The sequence below is a fragment of the Perca fluviatilis genome, chromosome 5, assembly GCF_010015445.1.
Source record: "Perca fluviatilis chromosome 5, GENO_Pfluv_1.0, whole genome shotgun sequence".
Taxonomy (NCBI): domain Eukaryota; kingdom Metazoa; phylum Chordata; class Actinopteri; order Perciformes; family Percidae; genus Perca; species Perca fluviatilis.
This window is the reverse complement of record NC_053116.1, coordinates 18,191,128-18,215,881: the sequence shown is the minus strand read 5'-3', so window position 1 is coordinate 18,215,881 and position 24,754 is coordinate 18,191,128. Positions and strand designations below refer to the sequence as shown.

Sequence of the window (24,754 nt, the reverse complement as noted above, 5' to 3'; positions counted from 1 at the left end):
GAAAAACACTTTTAAAGTTTCCTTTTTGATTAAATGTTTGTAGGTAAACACGCCACATTGTCAGTCTGTGTGCTTGCTGTAGCTGTGCTTTAAGTAATGTGTTGTAGTTCTCTGTTGGATGTTTCAGCAGGACACTCAGAATGACATACAGTGTTTTTCCTTTCCTCAGTCTACATGCTACAGTGTGCTGACTTCTCTTTATGTTTTCATTGCTGTCTTCTATTTGCCCAGCACCTCATTCAACAGTATTTGGATGTGCGCAACTACTGTACTATGCATTATTTCTCAGAGATAGAAACGTAGATTTCATAGGGTGGAGGTGCAAAACCACTGCAGTAAATTAATGTATGATAATAAAGAATACACCAAATAAATGATCACCTTTGGGGATGAAGAAGAATGTGCAATAGAGGACAGCGAGTCTATAGGTGTTCATTTCAACTGATCAATAGCTTCTGATTTCACAGAGGAGCTACTTTTCTCTGATACAAGGCATGGTAATGCAATCCCCTGCTGCGCTCCACATGCCTGATGTTAACTTTAAAATGCATCACACATGCATGTTTACATCCATTTAGATGTACATGCATATACTCAGAAGCTCCCAGCATACCAGTGTGAGATATTAATGAATCACCTGTGTAAGATGGTAATTACAATCTCTCATTTATTCAACCTACACATCTTCATTTGCTATTTGGCAGGCAATCTGGCAGGATTTACTCACTGTGTGCTTCTTAATCTTTCATCACATCTAAAAGAACATTGTAAATCAACCAATTATATCTTGAGTTATGATACTTGTTCCATCCATATTTTAGGAAATTTGGCTCAGGTGACAGTGAATAGATCATAGTTTAGGATTTGGGGACTGGTAGAATAACGAGCTGCAAGTATCCGAAAAACATGACATCTACTGCTGATGTTTGTTTAAACAGAGAAAGAAAGAAATACCTAAACTGTGCGTCTTTGAAGCACAGTATTAACATGTAATAAATGAGAGAAAATGAAGAAAACTACACTTTCAGAAAAATGGTGTCCAAGGTGTAGCAGTGCCTATTGTTTGATGGAGTCACCAGTCAGCATAAACTTAGAAAGAATAAAGTGATTTTGTTTATATACAGTTGAGTGAATGAAGGCTGAGTTATAAATGCTCTGTGGCTGTATCCGTTCACTGTACATAGTAGGTTGAGCTCTGTACTATATACAGTTTTTCCTTTAAGTATTTTGTGCATATTTTAATTGCATATGCAGAAAATAGCTGGAAATTGAAATGTACTCCTTTCCCATAGTATAGGCCTACTATTATATTCATGTCAACCAGTGGCATTATATATAATGCGCAGTGGATGGGCTTATTGAGTATATCTGGGTAATAAAAAGTAAATACTGTAGCAATGGCATCCACTGTTGTGTTGGATTATTAAAAGGTGCAGTAAGCAATGCAGTGCAAAACAACCCCCTTTCAGAGGTTCCACCCCCCAGATTCAGAGACAGATAGATATTTGCTGAATTTGACAAAAAACAAGTGTAGTGGATTAACATCACTTACTCCACCTTTAATTTTTCATGGATCCAGGCTGTGGCTTTAGACCCCCCCTGCTGGTTTTAAATGTATATTACAAAAAAAGCACTTAACACTAAGTGCTTTCCAAAACTAAAAAAAATACTTGACGTACTGGCCTCTGTGTGCATTTAAATTCAGCCATACAGTGTTTTTTTCGGATTGGTGTCCATTCAGTAAGGGCTGGTTAGTGGTGGCAATGTGACACTTTCTCTGGTTCCAGCTAACAGTTTTTCTAAGTAGCAACACTTTTGTTTTTTGTAAATTACCTGATGTTCAGATTAAAACGTGTTTGCAAAGCATGCATTACAGTCTATTCACCTTGCACAGACTTGCTCTGTGTGGAGCCACTGCCAACACAAATTACTCTACTGACTTGGACACTGCGATATGATTTCTTTCCCAAGTTCAACACCGTCGTCTCCTCATCAATATGCCTAATGAGACGACATTTCAAGGATGTAAATTTGGTAATCCTCAGGGTTGGACACGAGAGCTTTGCCTGTAGGTTACAGGATACTGTCCATGACCACACATTAACCTTTCTATATATTCTAATTACCCAGGACTGGTCTGGCTTCCTGTCTCCCACTTTACAATCTATGGTTTAATAAGCACATAGTGCTTAAGATCCGGTGACATGACATTATCACTGAAACCACATTGAAATATGGAAGTGTATAAATGTGAATAAATATTAATATCTTCTTAATATTAATATAATATTAATATAAATCTTAAGTTTTTATTTTAACTCAGGTAGTTTTTTACGAGACGTTTTATGTTTTGGAATTTCTTATATCCCCTTTTCTCTCTCTATACTTAAAGTGGCTATATGTAACTTTCAGTTTGTGTTGATTTCAGCGGCCCCTTTGGACAAAAGCGGTAGTGTTTTTACCACACTTTCTGTCGTAAAGGTCTTTTCTAGATAGTGCTGTATTACCCACTGTATAACCGAGTTGGCGTTAGGGGAGGTCATATAGTTGCAATGGATGTTTTGCTCAGAGAGAAAATCATTAATTTACAATAAGAGTGTGTGTTACAGATGCATCGTTGCATTTCAAGTGTTGCATGAGTAACTTGGCCTGGATCGTAAGCTAAACCGGGTAACGTAATCACTGTCAATGTGTCACGAGCCAAAGCAATAAGAGTTTGTTGTAGCAACCAACACAATAATAACTTAGATTCATAACCCACGGACGCTTTACACAAGTACCGGGGGACAAGAGAAAAGAAAATAGTAGGCCAACACAACCACCGACTAAAAGGAATAAAACGTCCACGCTAAATTCAATTCAATTTAGTGTCGGCTACTGACGTACAACCACATTGCGCATTGTAAAGTTATTTTATGAATGAAATAGATATACTGTATCACATACCTGAGGGCCAATTCAGGGTTGGTTTTGAATCATTTACAATCCCATAATTGTCTCCATCTGTTGAAAGCCAGACCGATGTGACTTGGGTTTCACACATCGTCTTTCACTTTCAGCTTTTAGTTGTTTGTTTATTTCCTTATTTTCTGTGATGGTCCTGCCCCAGGATCAGTCATAACTACAACAGATAACTTACAATTAGGCTTACATAAAGAAATCTCCTGCTACCTTTTACCTGCATACTCACTAACACATGCTTCTCCGGTGTTAGGACAAAATCTGTGACCCTTCGGAAGGTGTTCTCTGTAGCGCCGTCTACCTGCTGTAAATCATTTTGTGACATTTTGTGAGCGATAAAAATCGGACCCGGGCAGTGGCATTAATAAAAAAATAGCTTTAAAAAATTGTTCTTTTCACTGTTCGTCTCGATTACTGTTACAGGTAATTTATGATCATGAGATGAAACATAGTTTCAGAAACATTTTAAAAGTTACATATAGTCACTTTAAATGCTTTTAGGAACTACATTCAATTTTAGTATGCAAGACTAATTTTAATGTAATTTTCAGTTCCTATTTATTATTATTCATCTGAGCTTTTATCTTCTCAAAGGCAGAGCAGGATACCCAGGGATCGGTTTACACCTATCGCCATTTCTAGCCACTGGGGGACCATAGGCAGGCCGGGGGAACGCATATATATAAAAAACGTGAAATTTTCATGCCATGGGACCTTTAAGATACCTCAACAAAAAGAAACGGTTCAAAAACATTGCACAAGGTATTTGTGAAATGTAGCAAAAGACTAACTCTTTAAGAGATGCAGCTCTTCTCCCATTAAATTAGCATTCTGTACAACATAAAATGTCAATACATTTTATTATAGATTTGTTTTCTATAATTCAGCAGCTCATGGAGCTTGTATACAACCCTTGATCCCACAAACATTTCATAAATAAATAGAACAAAATAGATTACATTCACAAAACATTATTTCCATTTACCCACACATTCATTGGTGCCTATCTTCATTAGAAATTCATAGTGAGAAAAAAAATAAAAATAAAAAAAATATCACAAAAGCAACATTGCAAGTTCTACATTATATAGTGGCGTGCCAGAGACTGACAATAAACACAGAAAAGTCAATTTAGGGAAACCAAACAAACCATAATTGGAAATGAAGGCCATTTCCAATTTCCTGGAGCGTAACTATCCTCCTGTAAGCTAGATGTTTAAAGTTTTGAAAGTTATTAGTTTTATCCAAGGCATTTCATTAGCTTTAACTCTCTCCTGCAATTCTCTTTGTTTGCGTCTTTGCTGGAGGGTGTAGGGGTAGCTCTTGCATCACTTCTGGTACTTTCTTTTCATTACCTATGTATGAATATATGAGTCAACAGTCAGAATCATTCATTCATACAAAATGTGAAGAGCCGGAGAGAATTAAATTTGGTTCAACAGGAAGCTATTCAAAGCAGCAACCTGTGGCGTATTATAAATCCCTCTTTAAAAATCGAGCCTGTAGCGACATTATGTTTCATCCTTCCCCTGACCCAAAGTAAAACGTAGTGCCACATAAAGACTTAACAAATACAAAAGTGAAGAGAAAAATTGAAAAGGTGCTGGAGTATTGCATCACATAGAAAATGTCCCTATTATTTTTACTGGCACTCCACTGTGATTTGACACATGCCAGCCCACTTTGTGTACTACAAATGCTCTGTGGGCACTGACTGAGACTTCTCTGTCACATAAAGTTGGTGGCAGGTGAACTAACAAGAAGTGCATGTGACTGACACTGAAAAGAGGGCATACACACAAAGCGTTTGTTCAGTTCACAGAAGTTCTGCTTCATCATCGTCATCTTCCGAGCCTGAGGGTCCCTGGCGAACTTCTTCGTACCACTTGTTGGTAAGGGTCTTCATTTGGATTCGGCCATGTAACAAGTCCTGTGAGACACACATTATACACACACAATTTGGCACATCAGCTCACATTCAAGAATAAATGAACAAAGAGAAACATTGACTATACATAACTATGAACACATAAATAAAAAGTAGCCCTGGCCAAAATCCAATTTGATGGAGCTTTCTCTGAGAGAGGCTGATTTTACATAAAATATCTTGTTGGTATATTTTTGGCTGAATTTGAAATTTTTTCCCATGCCTTTGTTTTATAATGTATGACTTGCGCACCAGCAATTTGGGGAGGAAATTACTATAAATAATAATTACACGGGCTGCTACACAAGGAGGTGATATTTAACTGATTATTATTATGGTATACAGTGTGTACCCTTCAGCAGAGGATTGACAATCACCATTTCCTTAAGGCAGCGATAGGAAATGAACAGAGGTGACTACAATATATTTCTTAAAGTTGCAAAACAACAAACTATGGGGGATATTTACTTGGCCTACACTAAAATTATTATTATTATTATTATTATTTCATTGTGAATAAGTAATAGGAAATGCAATGTGTCACCAAGTAAGCAGAGCTTCATTAGCGGTGCTATTCTGAAGAATAAAAACAGGTCTAATTTATGAGATATGGACATAGTCTGTGCTTTTAGGTCAGCAGGGTTTCAACAAATCAAATGTAAGACTTTTTAAAACCTTTATGAATGAAATTTAAGACCTATATCATGAAATTAAAGTACAACGAAATGCAGAGTCACAAAAGTACTTACAAAGTAAATAAATGTATTCAAATTGAATAAAAAGCGACAGAGTAATAATAATCTGTACATAATATACAGCGAATTATATTTGGACTATCGAAAGAAAAAACTACAACACCACAAAAAAAAAAGCATTTCAATGAGCAATAGAGGTAGCATTACATGGACATATGACAATTATTTAAGACCTAGAACACAATACTTCAGCGAATTTTAGACTTTTTAAGACCCATGGAAACCCTGTGTCAGACAATCCGTTTTTAATATTACAGGGTAGAATAGTAGAAACCGCCTCAGTGAGCTGAAAAAGGCTGCAGGCGACAGGCTCTCACTGTGGTTTGTGACCAGTACACCTCAAACATGTCATCGTGGTAAATAACTTTACCTTGCCACCAACATTTTACACCTGCTTTTCCCCCAGACGTTACATCTCAGATGCACTGTCCTCTGCCACAGTGGTCAGTCAGCAGTGATAAATTAGGTGCAACAGATATTTAGAAATCGACATTCCCCGTTCCCATATTTTGTGCTTTTTAAAAAGGAAAAACCTTTAAAAACATATTGCGTCAGCCCAAAGATGCAAGGTACAGCAAAGCTGCTTCTCATCTATTTAGCCTGTGCAAAACTTCAGTGCAGTCGTTTAATCCTTGAGTGCCTAAAACGGGGCAACAAATACTTAAGTATCCCTGTATGGCTTCAAAAATTAGGAACAAACTGAATCCCCACCTCTGATGGTCTCAACAATAACAATTACGAGCTTCACCAAATTTGTATTTACAGCATGGTTGTTGTGGTTGTATTGTGAAGCATTTCTGTTTATTGGACATTAAACACAAGGACTGAAAGCAAACCAGTATGACTGGAAAACAATGAAATATGTTTAAGGGATTGTGACTAAGGCCCAGGTGACTTAGATCATTTCTGTCTCCCTCTTACCTCTTGGGTGAGCCTGCGAGTGAAGAAGGGGTTAAGGTATTTAGCGTCAAGCCACATAAAGCCCTTCAGATCTTGTCTCTGGTAGATATGAGCCTCGTACTCCTCCTCCGTTAGTTCTGATAGGTGCTCTGACTCAATGGTATTACCCTGGAGAGAAAGGAGGAGCAGAGAGAGGGGCAGTCAGATGAATAGATACAAAGAGCTGAAAGGAGAGGGACCAACAAATGAGGCAGGGGTGAAAGAGATGGAAGAGAGGAAGGTCAGTGCAGGGAAAAGTCAAAGTTACAGGAGAGCAAGGAGGGGGATGGAGTCGAGGTCACACACAGAATGACCAGAGATGTGGGGGAAAGAGCAGAGGGAGCAAAGAGAGGGAATGACATCAAAGAGGCCATGAGAGCCGTGAGGAAAAATGGAGGGCTGTTAGATCTAGTCGTTGGTAGTCCGGGGTGTAACACCAAGTAGGGCTGCACAATCAATCACAATTTTATCCAAATCGCAATATGGACAGATCCTCGCAAAAATCCCACTATAATCATTTGAATTTGAATATTTTTCAATGAAAATGAGAATAATGATACAAAAAAATATCATTCCCTCCAATATCGTGAATCATATCGCAATTGCAATATCAGTCAAAAGCATCGCAATTAGATATTTTCCTCATATCATGCAGCCCTAACACTAAGCTTTGGAAGACTTCAAATACGGAATACAACAGTCATGCAAACACAGCACCACATGCCGCCAGTGACTTCAATGGTAGGATGTACTTCAAAAGAATGACCCATTATCCAGAGTTTGAGCTAACAGAGTCAACTGAAATATTAAACCCAATAGCTTTTATATTCTGGTGTATCTGGGAAATGTATTAATGTCAGTTAGGGTTTATTTATGCTTTTCTAAGTTTTGCTGTTACGGAGTGTGCATCTCTGTGATGAGAATAGTTTGCTCCCCGCTGATTCAGTGCCCTTCACACAAACCACAACCAACCCTTTGATGATTTTCCCTCTAAAAGAGAACAGTAAGGATCTGAAGGCAGACGAGAGGATGGTGCAGCTATTACCAATGCAGCCAACAAGCTCGCTGTGCGAGTGTCTACAGATCGGAGTGAAATTCAGCGTTCCTTCCATTACCATTTTCTCCGTCTTGCTGAGATTGATGTCTTTCTTGCTCTTACGCCTCGACTGGCTTTCCTCAATGTCCATGATGCGAATGAGTGGCATGGTCCCGCCGCCCATGAGAAGGATGGTAAAGAGAACGATGATGATGGTGGTGGTACCAATTAGTTGACGTTTCTCAATGGGCTCCAGGCCCAGATGAAGGCTCAACGCGTAGGGGATAGCACCTCGCAAACCTACCAGACAAAGAAAAAGACGAAGGAATGGGACTATGAAATGGCTACATGAGAACACACATACTTGAAAATGTTTATCCGCAGAAACATTGTAATTATTATTAAAATGTACATTTACTTATATAATCTAAAATTAAATCTGGAAACTAGTATGCTTAATATATTTTAATTGCTTGTGTTTTTAAATATATGCAAATAGCAATTTATTTAATTATGGATGAATCTGCTAGTGGGGAGGGGTTGGGGGGGGGTTGATTGATTAATTGTTTTGTCCATAAAATGTCAGAAAATAGTGAAAAATGCTCATTTAACCAATGTCCCAAAATGTAGACAAGTCAGTTTACTATCATACATTATGACATAGAAAAGCAGCACATTTTCACATTTGAGAAGCTGGAATCAGAATGTTTATTTGCTATTTGCAAAGCTCGACGCAAGTGTCTTTGCTAGTTAAAGACCGACGCAGTTGTCAATTTCCCATCCCGCGCCCACGTCGTTTAAATAGCAAACGCACCTGCGCCCATCTTTGCGCCCATGGGCGTGCTGGTCTTACAGGGAGGTGTGTTCAGGTGAATTCTTGGCGTATTGCTATCTTGAGGCAGCGGAAAGTGATCGTGCCATTGAACAACAAAAACCTGGTCTAAAGTCAATAATGCAGAATTTCATTGTTATTTTAACAGCACATTAGTAAAATGTGCACGCACACTATGCTTGTTACACACACAGGGACGCGCAAAATTAGATTCGTACACGCCCTAAACGCTCCTGCGCAAGGCGCTTCACGCTGTGCGCTTAGATCGGCCCAAAGGGTTCACTGTATCATCTCACCACTAAACCACATGATGAACATCATTTTGGGTGTGATCTTGTGGTCTCTGAAAAAGTTCAGCAGGAATGTCAGAGGGAAGATGTTTACTGCACGGCCGAGAAGAACCAGGACCTACGGAGAGAACAACAGCGGTCACACTGACAATCATGGGGGGAAAAAAATGGGAATGATCACCATGAGTTAAATGGACATTCAGATAACATTTAAAAAAAAAAAAAAAATGCAAGAGCCCTTACTATGCACCAGATCACGAAAGATAATTCAAACTTATGAGGGAAGCTGAAGATGGAGAGACCAAGGAAGGCAAACACACATGTCTCTGGAGAGAAAAATAAAAAAAAAAAGTTTGTTGAGAATTGATTGTTGTTGAAGTAAAAAACAAAAAGGAAAAGAAGATGGGATTCACAGACCACACATGAATGCCATTGTGCGCAGTGTCTGCTGCATGAGGATCTGTGTGACAGGAGACAAGTTGTGATGGGTGTAGTGTGACATCACAATTCCCGCAAACAGGATGGACATTATTCCTGTAGGTGAAGAGAAAGAATGGCATTAAAAAAAAAAAAAAATAAAGTCCTATAGAAGTAAATAAAAATCTTCTTTGGCATGCATCAATGAGTATGTGCCTGTGTATGTGTGTACCCACCAGACAGTTTGATGCCTTCTGCCAGGCCATAGGGCAGGTACGCAAAGATGATCATCATACCAAACTCCAGTGAAGGAGTCTTCCTCAGATCAAAGTGTTTCAGAAACTAATCAGTGAGTTAGGGAATTTAAATAAGATGACAAACACACAGGAGTTTAAAGTTCACACACTCACACACACACACACACAATTAGTCCGGATACAAGAGCCGAGATGAGTCCAGTGAGGGTTCCCAGAGCAGCAGAACCAAAAAACATTTTAAGGAAATAACCCATTGCTTGCCAAAACGTCTCCCATCCTGTTACCATCGAGTTGTCTGAGCGGGAAAAGCCCTCCGCCGTGCTGAAAGACACAATTTTACATTTACATATCCTGTGTTGTAATACCTCTATCTGACCCTAGATGGCAGAAAAATTCCACCAATGAATCCTAAAAATTCACAATATTAGAGTACGTGCAGAGTTGTAATCGTGCCATCAAACTTCTGTTTGCTAAACAGAGGTCAGCTGTATTGTATTACCCCAGTGACTTAACAGGAATTTATTGTGACAACTGGCAACAATAATTAGTTTTTGAATGTCAAATGTGCATCTTAAAAGAGTAGCGTGAGTTTTGGCACACCTAGACGCATTGACACTTAAAACATTGATGCAAAAAACATCTGAGCTACCAAATTCTCTCACTTGATTTGTTCTTTGGACTTAAACTTAGTTGAGGGAAAATAATTTATCATCATGTGTGCATCCCAAATAAATTGCATTCTGTAGGTTTTATAAATAGACTGCATTTATTGCATTATGTATTTATTCATATCTTAAGTTTGTATTTTTATACATTTTATTTATCAGAACTTTAATATATTTTGACGTTCCTCTGTTCTGTTGTGACAATAAAACCAAAGTTTATTTTTAAACAGCATTATCATATGATTTTAGTGAGGACTCATAAATAACTACAAATAACTAATGTTAGGGAAATCGGTTAGTTTTTGTTACGCGTTTCTGGATTTTTTATTTTTTTTATATATATATTGGCCGATATTTCGGAATATGGGATTTTTAAATCACCAAATATTTGTATCGGCCTTAAAAATCCTTTATCAGTCGGGCTCTAATTTATATCCTTTTTATAATAACAGTATTCCAGACAAACAGCCAGGCAACACAGTGCAATTAATAATCAGACTGTAATGCTTATTAACAACCTCCCAAGCAAAGGCATTAGCTGCTTGGCTGTAATAAACTACTGGGCCAAACTGTAGTAAGTAGCTTTCTAAGAAAGCCAGAGAGGTGCTAACAACAAGCAAACTGCCAGGCCTGTTCAGCCTATCCATTATTCATGCGTTCATTTACTCTACCGGGGCATGCAGACACTTGAGATCACTTTGCACATTTAGCTGGTTGTGAGTAGGAGAGATAAGGCAGGAATCAAGTCAGTACAAAGACTGCAGATAGGATGACGGTAATGCAGACAAACAAGGGACTTCTGCCAACGCTGTTTCCGTCAAACTTGTCTGTCAAGAATTTGTGTGTTGGTGTGTCCTGTTTGTTGATACAGGACAATGCTCAAACAATTCTAAGAGAGCGATACTCTAAATAGACGGTCCCCTATGACTACAGTAGATTCCATGACACTTGTACTTAAACATATGGGCAGCAAAACATATAGGCAGCAAAGGAACTTTTCCCCCCCTCATTACTGGAAGTTTCTGGTATGACACAGATACTATGAAAACATTCCAACAAAAATCCTCATCTGTGAATGTCCTCCTCATTTGTCAGATCACCATTTTAAGTCCCAGACCAAACTCTATAAATTCCAAAACCCCAACAATTACAGTAATTCCCTCAAGAGCCAGCATTAGCAGTGGCTATTGCGACAGTGGCGAGGAAAAACTCCCAAAAAGACCCAGACTCTTGATAGGCGGTGTCTGACGGGGCCGGTTGGGGGTGTGATGAACAGTGGCAAATAATAGTCACATTAAAGATAATGGAACAGTGACTTTGAAGGTCATCGTGGAAGTTCATGTCATAGCAGGGCACATCGTGTCATACTGAGTAGTGCAGTCTCCTATACCGGATCCTGACTACTCTGTGCGTATGAACATCACAGCAGGGCGTTGCGGGATGTAACGTGGCGCTGCAGAGCATGGGTGGATGCGGCAGACACAGCAGGACGCAGCAGGACGCGGCCGGGAATTGCAGAGAATGTTTCTGTAAGTTATTAATAACTTGCTGCTTTCTCACTTTTAGACCCGCCTGCGAGTCGACTCGCGCATCACTACTGCATGTAGTCCCGCCATGCCGGCTGTCCCTTTCAAACAGGCTTGAGTTCAGCTCTGTGACTATTCCTCCACTGCCGGCTCCACTGCTGTACCTTTCATACAGATGGCGGTGCGGAATAAAGGCGCAACCGTCACGCCTTGAACAGGCTGTGTGAACTGCAGATAGACTAATCAGAAAAAAAGCAGGTTGGATTGAATGGTTGGAAGACACCTGACTACACCCCAACTGCGTTTTAAAAAATGGAATTACAGTAAACGCTGTGTCGCTGTTTAAACTGTTTTTTGTGATTTTACTGTGTTCTTTCTAGGTTTTCATTATTTTTGATTGTACAGCACTTTGGTCAACTGTTATTGGTTCATTTGTGTGTGTGTGTGTGTGTGTGTGTGTGTGTGTGTGTGTGTAGCAGCAGCAGGTGAGGAAATTAAGATAAGAAAAATACTGAAAACCATGGACATATGTCTTAATCATTAAGAATTGATTTTGGCTCCAAGTAATTCTGAGAGACTGCGGGAAGTTTTGAGTTACAGAAAGGTAAAGAACAGAGTATATAGAAAGTATATTGGTGTCACAGATGCCTTCTTCCACAAAATGACATCTATTAGAGACATCAGTCAGAGTGTGCATGTAAGATATGATTGTGTGTGTGTCTCTGTGTATGCAACATTTTAGACAGCAGCTGTATTTTATGTTTAAGCCTTTTTTATAGCATCTACAGACTGTGCACATCGTTCTTTGGCTGGCTGGTGGGTGAAAATCTGTGTAAGCATCGTTCATGGGCAAAAGTAAATGTGCCAATGTTGTCCCGCGGAGGATAAACTAGCCCCGAGGGAGTGGATAGAGACTCTTACTTTGTGAGGACAATGGAGACGGCGTCGTTAAGGATGCTCTCACCGAACACCAGCATGTTGAGGACCGGGTCCACGTTGAGGGCGTTAAAGATGGCGATGGTAGCTACAGGGTCTACAGCGGAGATCAGGGAGCCAAAGGCAAAGCTACAGCAAGTAGAGTGAAAGTTTAGACCCTTTTACAGCCATAAACATACTTGGAGAAATAAGAAACTAACACAAATGGGCAACAAAGGAACACAGCATAGCTAATTTGTGTATGTAGGTCAAAGGGAGGCAGAAAAAAAATCTGTCACAAACAAGGAAGCACGTGTTCGCTAAGGTGGCACAATCATACAAATTGTCACTTTAACAATTGCCACAATTTTTTAAGAATATAAACATCCTGTCCCAGAATATTAGGGCTCATCTTAATTTGGCTAAGAGTTCACAATGCATTCAAGAGTTATGACAGCCGGTGTCAAATAGACCACACCTGCAATGATTTGGTAAAAAAAAGTCTAGGAAAGCACTATGAAACTAAAATTATTTTTTAATGAACTGTATAGTTTTTTTGTTGAATTGTTTTTATCAAAAGGTACAATCTTTTTCACTCCTTCAATTAATTAATTTGTGTGTGTTGTGTAACTTGTGCAAGTAAATAAACAAACTAAAACAATGACGTTTTTCAGGGCATCTCTGGCAGCTGGATTATCCTACTGTCTGGAACTCACTAATAGTTCAACTATGATGTTTCCGAGGGCTTGGTTCTTAAGGTGGACTGAAGGGGTCAGTGCGTGATGCTATTATTATGATATACTAATATCCAATTTCCCTATAAGTCATTTTGAACACAGAGTGTTTTTCTATGCTACTTAGAGTGGAACACTCATACTCACCTATCAGTCATAGACATCTTATAAATCACATCAGCCTGAGAAAAAAAAATACCAAGACACAGACACAAACATTGTTAAGAGTTGCAACGCAGAGATCTAGTTGTCGACATCCGTAGTGCAAGAAATATTCGGAACAATTAAGAGATAATGGAGGCCTAGACTTTTTCAATACTTTTAACAACTTTCCTAAACTCTTAACGCACCAACACACCTACAACACACAATTGAAAAAACATTTAATTTCATGCTCAAAATCACACATGGAAAACTAAACTAACACTAATTTTCAAAATCCAATAATTCACTAACACAATACACTATGTCCACCAAAACAATGCAAACAAGTCTCAAAATCAAATAATTCTTCCAAAACACTAACACATGTTCTCTTCCAACAGGAACATTTAGTCAATCACTGCACAATGTCATACAAAACACTAACATCAGATGGAATTACAAAAACTACATTATTTCATATGTGTCAGCTCTACTCTTATACAATAATAATAGACAATAGTATATTGTATTGACCATAGATTGTGTTTTGCACTGCAGTTTCTCTTGAAGCCTCTCTACATTTTTGATTTGTTGGTTTAGTAAATGCATGCATTTTGTTTCTGCAGAAATTCAATACCGAAAATGAATGACCCATCTCAGAGTAGCTTTATAAAATGTACGGTCTATGAAAAAAAGAAGACCGAGACAGAATTGTCCTAGTACTCGTCTTCCTCTCCCTCGTGCAGGCATTTTTCCTCCTTTCTTTGTGTTCATCTATATTGTTCAAATAGGACCGGTTTTATGTACTACCGTATTGTCATGCGATTGAAAGAACCTAAACACCTGAGTGTGTTTCTTAGACGTCAATCAGCTGTGATCGATCTATTTGCATAATTTCAATCAGCGGTTTCTCAGTAGCAATGGAACAAAATCCAGGGGATATATTTGTATTTCAATTTACAATATGAACAGCTGTTCACTTTGACTTTAGCCTATAAGTTAGGTTTAGAACATGTTATCTGTTCTGCCATACAGAGTGAAAGCATTAGTAAATTTGTTAGTAAAGATCCATTGTTTTGGTCTTGGTTGAGCTTTTGTGTAAAAGAAGTTCAAGCATTTTAAATGTGTGTTAACTGTATGAATTTTGTGTCAAAGCAACAAGAAATATGTTAACTGTATAGCCTACACAGATGTATGTTGTGCTAACTGTGTTAAGAGTTTAGGAAAGTTGTTACAAGTTTTGAAAAAATTGTCATAGCAATCGTAAAAAAATTTAACAAGCTGTTCCAGGAAAGTCAAAGAGGAACTACTTAACTGTGACATGTAAACAAGTTCACACCGATTTTCTGAACAGGCCCTGGCAATGCCAGAGTTATTGAGAGATACTACGACAATCCTCACCTGCCCAAGAAAATAGATACCTCCTCCGACTATGAAGGCAGAGATAGTTGTGCCGATCACAGCAAAGAGAGTAATGGAGCCAATGTTCTGGAAGAAGTTACCCTGAACATACATGAACACACCGCTTAAGTATTCATGGGGTTTAGTATCATGACATTTGAAGTTACATTGTGTTACATAACATGTAGCAAGCATTAAAATGAAAAGTAGGGCACAGTACAGGTACAGAGAAAATAGGCATCATTTTGCTGTAAGAAATGGAGCAGACATGTATCTATAAATCATCTAATCTAATAGTTGATAAAATGTCATGAGCCACCTTTTTGAATGTGCCAAGTTATGATAATATATAGCAATTGTGACAATACAGAAAAACATAACTGACAGAAAGAAGAGCTGCTTATGCTATAATGCTTTCATGTCATAACAAGCCTGAGCAAACTTAAAATCTGCTTAGGTCCCCGTTCTTTTATTGTCTTAATTTACTGCATATTGTAAAGATGTTGTTATGAACTTGTTCTGCACATTTGGATATTGTTACTTTACTTGTTACAACTGTAAACTGTTGATTTGGACTAAAAGAATATAACCGTTATTTTTTACATGCATCACATTCAAGTGTCAATCCTTATTTTACATCTTGAGCCATGCAAATTCAGAATCATGCACACACTCTGCCATACCTTGTGTAAAGAGTATCCAGATTCAAAGATGATGGGAGGCAGGAGCAAAAGGAAGAACATGTTGGGTCGGAACATTTCCTCCTCCTTTTAGAGTAGGACAGAGAAAAAGTTACATACAATCGACAGTAAAACAGTAGCACTGGTCAGGTAACAGACAAGTGATTCTAACCTTGGTTTGCAGTTGCACACTGACTAATTGTAACAAATTGTAGTGGTAAAGGAAACAATGCCAAGTCCAACTAGCTGGGAGCTGCGAGAACATTCAGAAATCCTTCAGAATGATTAAATTACAAAGTACAATCAACAGGAAACATGCAAATTGAACAAATTAATTATTTCCAAAGTGATTATTTAGTTTGATACACATTCTGTCATGTTTTACCATCTTGATGCTAAAGCTAATCAGTGCCATCACATATTTTATATATATAAATTATGCTTGTGTGACTGAATGACAACACACATGCTTGTGGTTATTACACAATCCTCAAGTATTGCCGACTATTCATCTGACTGATGAAGGTCGGTTCAGAGATCATCAGCTGACTAAATTCGTAGACATAAAGGAAGGGAAAGGGTGATGAGGGAGGCCATGTCTAAGCTGTTAGTCTCACACACACACAGTCACACACACACACAGTCACACACACACACACACACACACACACACACACACACACACACACACACACACACACACACACACACACACACACACACACACACACACACACACACACACACACACACACACACACACACACACACAGTCACACTTCAGCGATATAATGAAATCATTGTTGCTTCTCAGCTAAATGGGCCAGCCTCCAAGATCAGGCATAGGCATCATGTGGCCATGCATTACGCGCTGGCTGCCAATGTGTCTGTGCATGATGTGCCATGTGTTCGTTCGTGTGTGTGTGTGTGTGTGTGTGTGTGTGTGTGTGTGTGTGTGTGTGTGTGTGTGTGTGTGTGTGTGTGTTTTCTGTGCATAATCTATGTTGGTAATGTAAAAGTCATTATACGGTATATGCATTAATGAATGTTCATAGGGAAGACCTATTTCTGGGCCGTGGGTGACCCTGCAATTGTGTCTGTCAGGAAGATAGAAGAGGGCAAGCCCATATTTACTCCATCCAATCAACAATATCTTTCATTGTATTATAGGAGCCATTTTTGACAGCTGGTAGAGCTGACTCTCGACACCAATAACCCCACAAGAAGATGGACATGAAGACAATTACTTCCTAAAAAGTATCTATTTTTTTCTCTAAATATTACAGAGATATGATTTGCTATAGGTTAGCAATTAATAACTGCTGAGAGGTGAGCATGATTACTTTCCTCTGACAGGCACAGTTTTAATCTACAATTACCCATTATTTGACATATAATGCTAAGTTTTAATTAACCATTCAAAAGGAAGGACAGTGCTGGCAATTTATCAAAACCATGATGACATGACTAGTTCATAATCTTCCGAATTAATTATTTCTCATCTAACCAATTAAATAGGGCTATTACCCAAAGAAGCATGATGTGATTGGAAAATGAGATGAGACAATACCACAGCACATTATTTAAAGACCGTGCACCGACTTTTGGCTGTAAGGATGTTAACTTTTGCTCTAATGGTACGCCACCAATTAATGGTATGATTTGACGACACCGACCTACACTATTGATGCAACAAATAGGTCAGGAATAGAGGATAGCCTATACAGAATGTATGCTGGAGTAAAAGGCTATGCTCCTGCTTACTTTGTATCATTATTCATTTCAATTTCAGGAAAATTAGGCCAACAAGGACTGCTCCCAGATTACTACTTTTCTTGACATTTATCTCTGACCAAACTTTACCCTTCAGGACAGATGAAAGGTCAGGAATGAATATTAACACCTGAGACACAAGAAGGTATACCATGCATGCACTACAACCTGACATCTGCAGCTGTACTCCTGCATGTATGCATGCATGCTCATGTTTCCCTGCCACATATAGTGATGTCTACTGGAGTGAGTGAAGCAGACACAGACCTGCATATACACATACATTTAAATAAGCAGATGTCAGCATGCTAGTGCTTTGTATTATTTGTTGATAAAAGTCTATTATTAGTAGGGCTGCAATTAAGGGATACAATTATTGTCAATTAATCTGTTGATTACTTTTTTGATTAACTGATTAATCATTCAGTTAACAAAATGTCCAATACAATTTCGTCAATTTACATCAATATAAAACAAAACAAAAAGCAGCAAATCATCACATTTGAGAAGTTCAAACCATCACATCTCAGGTCTGGAATGTTTGCTTAATGAATGACTCAAATGATTACTCAATTATAAGTAATCGATTATGCACTAGATTTAAGGATATTTAATGCTAATTTAATGCACTAGATTGACCTGGTCCTGAAACCATGAGTAAAGATGTGACCTGAGAAGGCATTATGAGATTTCAGGCATGCTGATATTGATGGACAGTGGAAAAATATATGTTGTAAGAGAAGGGAAGATGAAATGGATAAAGCCAGAGAGCATAGAAGAGGGAAGTGCTGAGACAGAGCTTGAACTAAATGAGAAAAGATGAATGCCAAAGATGAAGGGAGCACAGAAACAGAGATAACAGAAAAAATATGAGCAGGAACGATGGAGAGACCTTCGCGTACAGGCTCCCTGGAGGCCCGGCTTTGACACAGTGACATCACCACATGGGAAAAAGGCCCCTGAAACCACAATTAAAACTGTTCTCCCTGTGTCGCTCTTTCTCCGGCGTGGGAAAGATCTATTAAAAGGATGTGCTGCCCTTTGAGGCTTAAAACACACCACTGCAGCCACTGAGGAGAATGAGGCAACATAATACAGTACAGAGAGAAAACTAAATTATTATCTGGAGTACACTGTAGATGTATATACAAATATATACACCTATGTATCCCTCTCTGTGCTTTGCCTAGGAGACAAATTGCTGCTGCATGTTACATCTTACAAGTATGCTATTTTTTCTTCAATCTGTGTCAGAGCACAGGGGAGAGATGGGCAGATGAGAGAAAAGGAGAAGCAGTGAACAGTCCCAGAAAAGCACATAAGGGAAAAGCTTCTCTTTATATGCTGGATTGTAGGGAGAGGACTGGAGATAGAGGGGTTGGTAACAAAAAGCACAGAAAGCAGTTTGGTGGTGAAAGGCCAGTGATGACAGGATGCTGCTGCCTGAGGGGGTTGTACACCCTTGGTGGTTTTGTGGGGCAGCCCTGGAGGCTTGCTAGATTAGCCAAGTGCGCCATCTTTAGAAAGATGCTAGTTGGATAGCACCAGCATTAAAAGATGACGCATCCAGTTTAAACCTGCAAAATGAGCTAGTTATTGAAAAAAGACAGATGCATTCCATTGACAGTGGTGGTAAAATATGGATGTATGCACAATTTCAAAAGAGTTGCAGTTGAAAAAAATAATGCTGACAGAATCACAGTTTTGCCACCGGCTGTGTTGCTCACTGAACAGGTTACATGGTGCATCCTGCTCTTAGGGGCTCTCTCAAAAACAAATAGGTCAGACATAATGGATTTGCATCAAGGCCTGGGTTTTTTGAAGTCACCAAAGACTTACAAACCACTTAGCATATCCCTGCCCCTGCAAAGAAGCTGCTGCATATCACATTGTAACTTCATTACTCTGCTGAGACGGTTTTTATCAAGCTGTGTAGTGATAACAGGTCATGAAGCCACTGCCTACTATATATGGACAGATGAGCAGGTCTGCTTTATGTGATACACAGAGATAGTAGTCTAGAGATTCACAGGACAGGGGAAACTGGGGAAAGGGGCTCTGGTTACTAGTAGTACGCCGATGACTCAGCAACACCCAGGGGCCCCCAGGCTAAAAAACAATGGGCCCCAGTGTGCAAGAAACATTGACACAACCTGTCCTCTTTTCTCCCCTCTCCCTCACTCTGGATCTCTCCCTCTACATCTCTTGTGAATTTATCTCATTCACTGGCAGAGAACAAGGAATGTTAATTGAAGGCTGTGAGAACCAGGAGAAAAATGGAGGGACACAGTGGGGAAAGATAGCAAAGAATGGTGTGCTTCACTATGGCTAGGTAACAGAGTGGAGATAGAGAGATGCGAGTTGTGACAAAAACAGTGGCCAGGAAATGAATGACTGAGCAAAAAGAATGGCACAGAAAGACAGATGGAAATCTACAGCACAGAGAGGAGAGATGCTTGTTTATTGGGTTGGTAGTGGGTGGGGAGTTCCCAGAGAATTTGCTGTAGGATAAGTGCATCATATAAGAACTGGACAAAGTGGTTATATACTATAGGCGTGATGCATTATGTTTTCAATAAGCAAACACTTGAGCAATGCAGACCTTTTTTCCCCCCACACTCTTTGCAGTTAATACCAAGAATGCAGTGGGTGTAGCTCTTTCGTTTATGGATGTGAAGCAATTGTGTCATACACTACATATGTGTTCATGGGTTTGTTTAAGTGTGTGGTGGGTGGAGGAATGTGGCTGTATGAATTAAACCAAACTTAGCACCATTAACTTGAGAACAAAAATTGTAGCCAGTGCAGTGTGGACACAAAGAGCTGTGAAGCAGGGTGTGTTCAAGAGTGAAACTATACCTTCCAGTTGGCCAGTTCCTGGAACTCAATGATCTTAATGAAGCCTCCCATTAGAATTCCTGGAGAGATTTAGGAGAAACGAAAAACAATACCACTGTTTAAATATTTTACTACTTCATATGAATATTTCAATATAACTAGAATACAGATGGAGTGGGAATTTTGCTATTTTAGTGGTTAAGACAAACTGAAGCCTGGCAAATGTCCACCATAGTTCAGGGAAAAATTAGCTATGAAGAGTGTAAAAGGGCTATTGTCGTAGTTTTGTCGTAGCGAAAGTCCCCTTGGGTCTTCATTTCTCTTTGTTACACAGCCCAGGAGAACATTAATTAAAAGGTTGAGGAAAACACAAATATGTATAAAGAGCAGAGAAAGAGAGAGAGATAAGATGGAAAAAGAAACAAAAGCATTAACGCACTGTGTGAGACCCAGATATATGCGGGCAGATCGAAAAGGAAAACACACAATAGGTAATTGAGAAAGAGGAAGTGATGGGGGAGGAAGAGCAGCCCTTCCTAATATGTAAGCAACAAGCTTTGTCTCACATGAAGCTCAGGAAAGAGGTTAAAGGCCTTCAGGGTCAAGTCAGATTGTGTGTCAGTTGAGTTTGAGTGAGTATAACTGCACAAATATGTAAAAAAGGGATAGGAAGTAGAATTAACATAAAGTGACCTCCCACAAGAACTAAAATAAAGCTTTTTACAACAAAGCAAAATCTTGGATAAGGCTGCCAATGATACCATTGGGTTGGCCATTACTCATCGTAAAAGACACACATTTGACTTAGACGTAAATTATTTTAGTACTGTAACCTTACAGTGGTTTTAATCCACAGCTGGACACACACAAATGGGCAATCATTTTAAGAATTTTCTATGACATACAATATGTACAAGAGAGAAAACATAAGGAAGAGTGACTGGAGTAAAATATGTAAATTATGAGAACAGACATCAACTTTCAAATCAAATCTTTTATATGTGCTCTAAAAAAAAAAAAAAAAAGTGGCGTATTCTGGAAAACTCCCAAATCAGTCTCAGCATTAGTTTGCTGTACTAAAACTGTCCCTACTTTGAAAACAAGATTTCCGAGAGAGCTCTTAAATACAGAAACATTGAACACTCCTAGACCCGGCAGAGTAACATGTTCCATAAGAAGTACTCACCAAGGGACACGACAGCCACACTCTCTGGGAGAAAATGCAGTTTGAACTTGATAAGCAGGTGCACCAATATGATGCAGATACCTGGGGTGAGATGAGAGAAAAGAACACTGAATGAATATTTAGGACAAATACATCCATGTCCCAAACATCATGTCACACCAACTTAGATCAGCCCAAAATAGCCCCCACATCATATAGTGTTAAGATCATTTCTCTGGCTGCTTTCCTTCACACAAACTACTGTAGACTGGACAGGGATGTCTGATTAAAAATGCATATAGATCTAACTTTATTTCCTCTCATTGAAAGTCTAAATGGATACTTTAATTCACATCATACTAGTCTATGAAAAAGATGAAGTTCAAATACAGTTGCTTGACATAAATATGCCAACAAAGCAGTTGCTTGACATTTAAAAATAGAGTTCTGAGACTGTACAATAAAAATAATTGCCCACAATTAAAACATCAAATTAGGTTGTGACAGTATGATAGACAACCATGCATATCAATGTGCTGAATCGGCGAATACGCATATTAGCACGATATTGATGACAAACTCCAAGGCCATAATGAAGTAAACGGCAATTTATACATATGGCAGAAATGCAGTGCAGCGAATGAGATAGTCATAAGACACAGTGTATGCAACACTGAAGCCAGCAGAAGTACATAATGTTAATATGGTTTCCCAGAAGTGCTTTTTAGAACTAATGTGTACTTTCTTTATTTTACTCTGAGGTGGCCTCTCATTTTTGATCTATACCATCTCAGTCAAACCACTGATGAGATGGTATTTACTTCAGAAGACAAATGACTATGATTTTCTGAATGTTGTGCTTCCTGTAAGCAATAAAACGTTTGCTACTTTAAACATTTGGTTCAAGACTAAGTAACATGCTTATGTGTCTACAAAGTGAATTAGTCTAATTGGTAACCTTATGCATGATTTATGCCAAATTGTTGGTACACTTACAGTGGTAAGCCTGTGACTCAACCTTCAGTGAACTAAAGTGCATAATGGGCACTATGTTTCTGAAGAAGCTCTTTGTGAACTTACACATACTGTATTGATATGTAACCACATCCTTTGCTTTATCTACTTCCTTCATCCTGAATCATCCACCCACTGATTTAATGAATCGCTAAAATGGTTGTGTATTTTCCCTCCATTATTAGCTGTATGAGGTCTAAGTTATGTATATTGCGTAAACCACAGTGATCATATTTGCCACTGTGGATATATTTCCGTCTTCCTTGCTATCCTGTATGCTCAGAAGGACACTAGACTAGGACTAGATTTCTCTTAATAAAAAACAGTGAGCATGCTGACAGTTACAGATACTCAGCGATGCAGCAACAGAGAGACTACCAACCAATAACCAGCAGGCTGAAGAATATGGTCAGCCCGCTAGACTGCTCTTCTTCCTGGGCCTTGACCCCTGTCTGTACAGGCAGAATGGGCTTGACGGTTGGGGGTGCCGGGGTCGTCGGCTTGACAGCAGGTGTTGTAGAGTGGAGGGTCTCATTGACGTAGTTATCGGTGTCATTGGACTTGCTGGAAGGAGACAGGAGAAAAAGCATGTTGATGTGATGTATACAATTAATCTATATAGATCAATAAAGATATGGCTGGATATACATCATAAATCATTCAAATCACTTTTTTTTAAGCATTCATGGAGAAGATGTACTGTCTATATCTGTATGTGGCTGTGTCTGTATCTATATTGCCATGTGTATATCTGTATGTTGCTATGTGTATATTGCTATGTGTGTAATTTTGTATGTTTCTGTGTACTGGCTGTGGGATTTTGGTTCCCTCTAGGACAATAAATCTAACCTAATCTAATTTTTAAAGCTCTGTTGAACAATATAGTGTTAAACTGAAGAGCAGAGATACCCCAGTTGGAAATAAAATCCCTTATTTATACACCAACCTAACCCCTCCTAAACTTTAATATTATTATTGAGGTGCAATTGGTGTTAACCAGTACATTTTGAACGTTACAACTAACGTTACTTAATTTGAACCTTAACGTTACTTACTTTAATCATAAGGGTTATTAACACCTGACTACACTAGAGACTCAAAAGAAAGGGCCTTAGAAAAGTGTGATTAAGTAGAGGCAGGCTTTTGTTTATAGCTAGCTATATCTGTCAAGCCAAAAAGGTATCATTTTATACCACCGGTTTTTATTTAATTTGGTACAATTTTACTGTACGTACTGTTGTAGGTTAACTTAGCAACGTGTCTTTAGTTGTTCGTTAACGTTAGCTAGATTGCGGTAACGTCACATTGGAAACCGTAACATTACAAACAAGCTATTGATAGCTAGCTAGCTACAATATTATTGGGCTAAATTACTCCAAAGTAAGAGCACGCAAACCTGACAGAGTGTCCATCCTTCTGTGGGCCGATTGAATCGTGTCCATCTTCTTTATTGTTTGTTACTAATGTTTGCTGGTTTTCAACTTGAGCATGGTGCACATCCCCTCCGTCGTCATCTCTCTCATGCAGGTCCAACGAGTTTTCCCTCTCGGCTTGCTCTGGCGTGCACGGATTAACAAATAACAGCAAAAAGGACAGCAACACAACTTTATGGTTAACACCGTGCATTTTCAGACCAGTGCATTTAACCCCAAAAACAACGTTTTGTAATTAAAAAGACTGGAAGTTCCATGTCCACAGCTCAATGCATCTGTTGACATCACAACTCCACTTCCTGGTAAAATGTATTTTGTAGGGAGTTGTAGTCTTTACTTTGCATAAATGACCTGAGAGTCTAGCAAAGACACAAACGCACGCAGTTTGATAAAATCATTGTCAAACAAATATATATGTTTCTGTCAAAGTGGATAAGATTCTACTTTTAATAGTATACATAAAGTGACGATGGTTCACAGTAAACCCTGGTGCACTCAATTTCCCATAAGCCATTGTAGTGTAGCGTCACCCGTCCACCTGCTGTTTCAAGGATACTGTAGTTTTATTGTAACTTGCATTAATTACCTGCAGCTGTAAAACACATGCAACTTGGAATGAGTAGTATTATTATCAGATGGGTGCACATTATGTATATACATATATATACAGTGCTGCTCATTAGTATTCATACCCATGCTAAAGTTTATCATCCTGATAAAGTTCCCTTGGCCTTTGGAATTAAAATAGTCCCACATCATCACATACCCTTCACCATATCTCACGATTGGCATGGTTTTATTTCAGTTAGCCTAATAGCTAACTGAGATGTATGTATTGGTAACTGGTATGTATAATTATGGCCCCTGTATTTTAAGGAAGAACATTTATTTATTTACAATACATTATTCATTCATAAAAAATGAATAATGTCCTTAAAAGGTTGGATTTTTCCTCATTTTTTTAATTAAGGCATTAAGATCAATTTCCAAAAGATGATTTTTTTTTATTCCCCTTTTCAGTCAACTTTACATGGGTATGAATACTTATGAGC

General features: G+C 38.7%; 1 protein-coding gene across 1 annotated transcript; it reads right to left on the bottom strand.

Moving 5' to 3' along the window:
- Positions 1 to 3,804: 3,804 nt before the first annotated feature.
- Positions 3,805 to 23,995, bottom strand: slc9a8 (solute carrier family 9 member 8). Its single transcript, XM_039801165.1, has 16 exons — positions 23,666 to 23,995; positions 22,652 to 22,833; positions 21,277 to 21,357; positions 20,112 to 20,170; positions 15,483 to 15,566; positions 14,800 to 14,901; positions 13,402 to 13,436; positions 12,527 to 12,670; positions 9,597 to 9,735; positions 9,394 to 9,499; positions 9,158 to 9,274; positions 8,984 to 9,066; positions 8,747 to 8,858; positions 7,698 to 7,918; positions 6,565 to 6,711; positions 3,805 to 4,891 (listed from the first exon to the last, which is right to left on the bottom strand). The coding sequence occupies exons 1-16, from the start codon at positions 23,893 to 23,895 to the stop codon at positions 4,778 to 4,780; spliced, it is 1,956 nt and encodes a 651-aa protein (XP_039657099.1). The 5' UTR covers positions 23,896 to 23,995; the 3' UTR covers positions 3,805 to 4,777.
- Positions 23,996 to 24,754: the final 759 nt, after the last annotated feature.

Bases quoted from the DNA above. Each gene is read 5' to 3' on its own strand.
- slc9a8 (XM_039801165.1), bottom strand. From the start codon at position 23,895: ATGCACGGTGTTAACCATAAAGTTGTGTTGCTGTCCTTTTTGCTGTTA. The intron at 20,171-21,276 runs GTGAGTACTTCT...AAATCTCTCCAG, and splicing joins TGTGGCTGTCGTGTCCCTTG to GAATTCTAATGGGAGGCTTC. The intron at 14,902-15,482 runs GTATGGCAGAGT...ATGTATGTTCAG, and splicing joins CTGGATACTCTTTACACAAG to GGTAACTTCTTCCAGAACAT.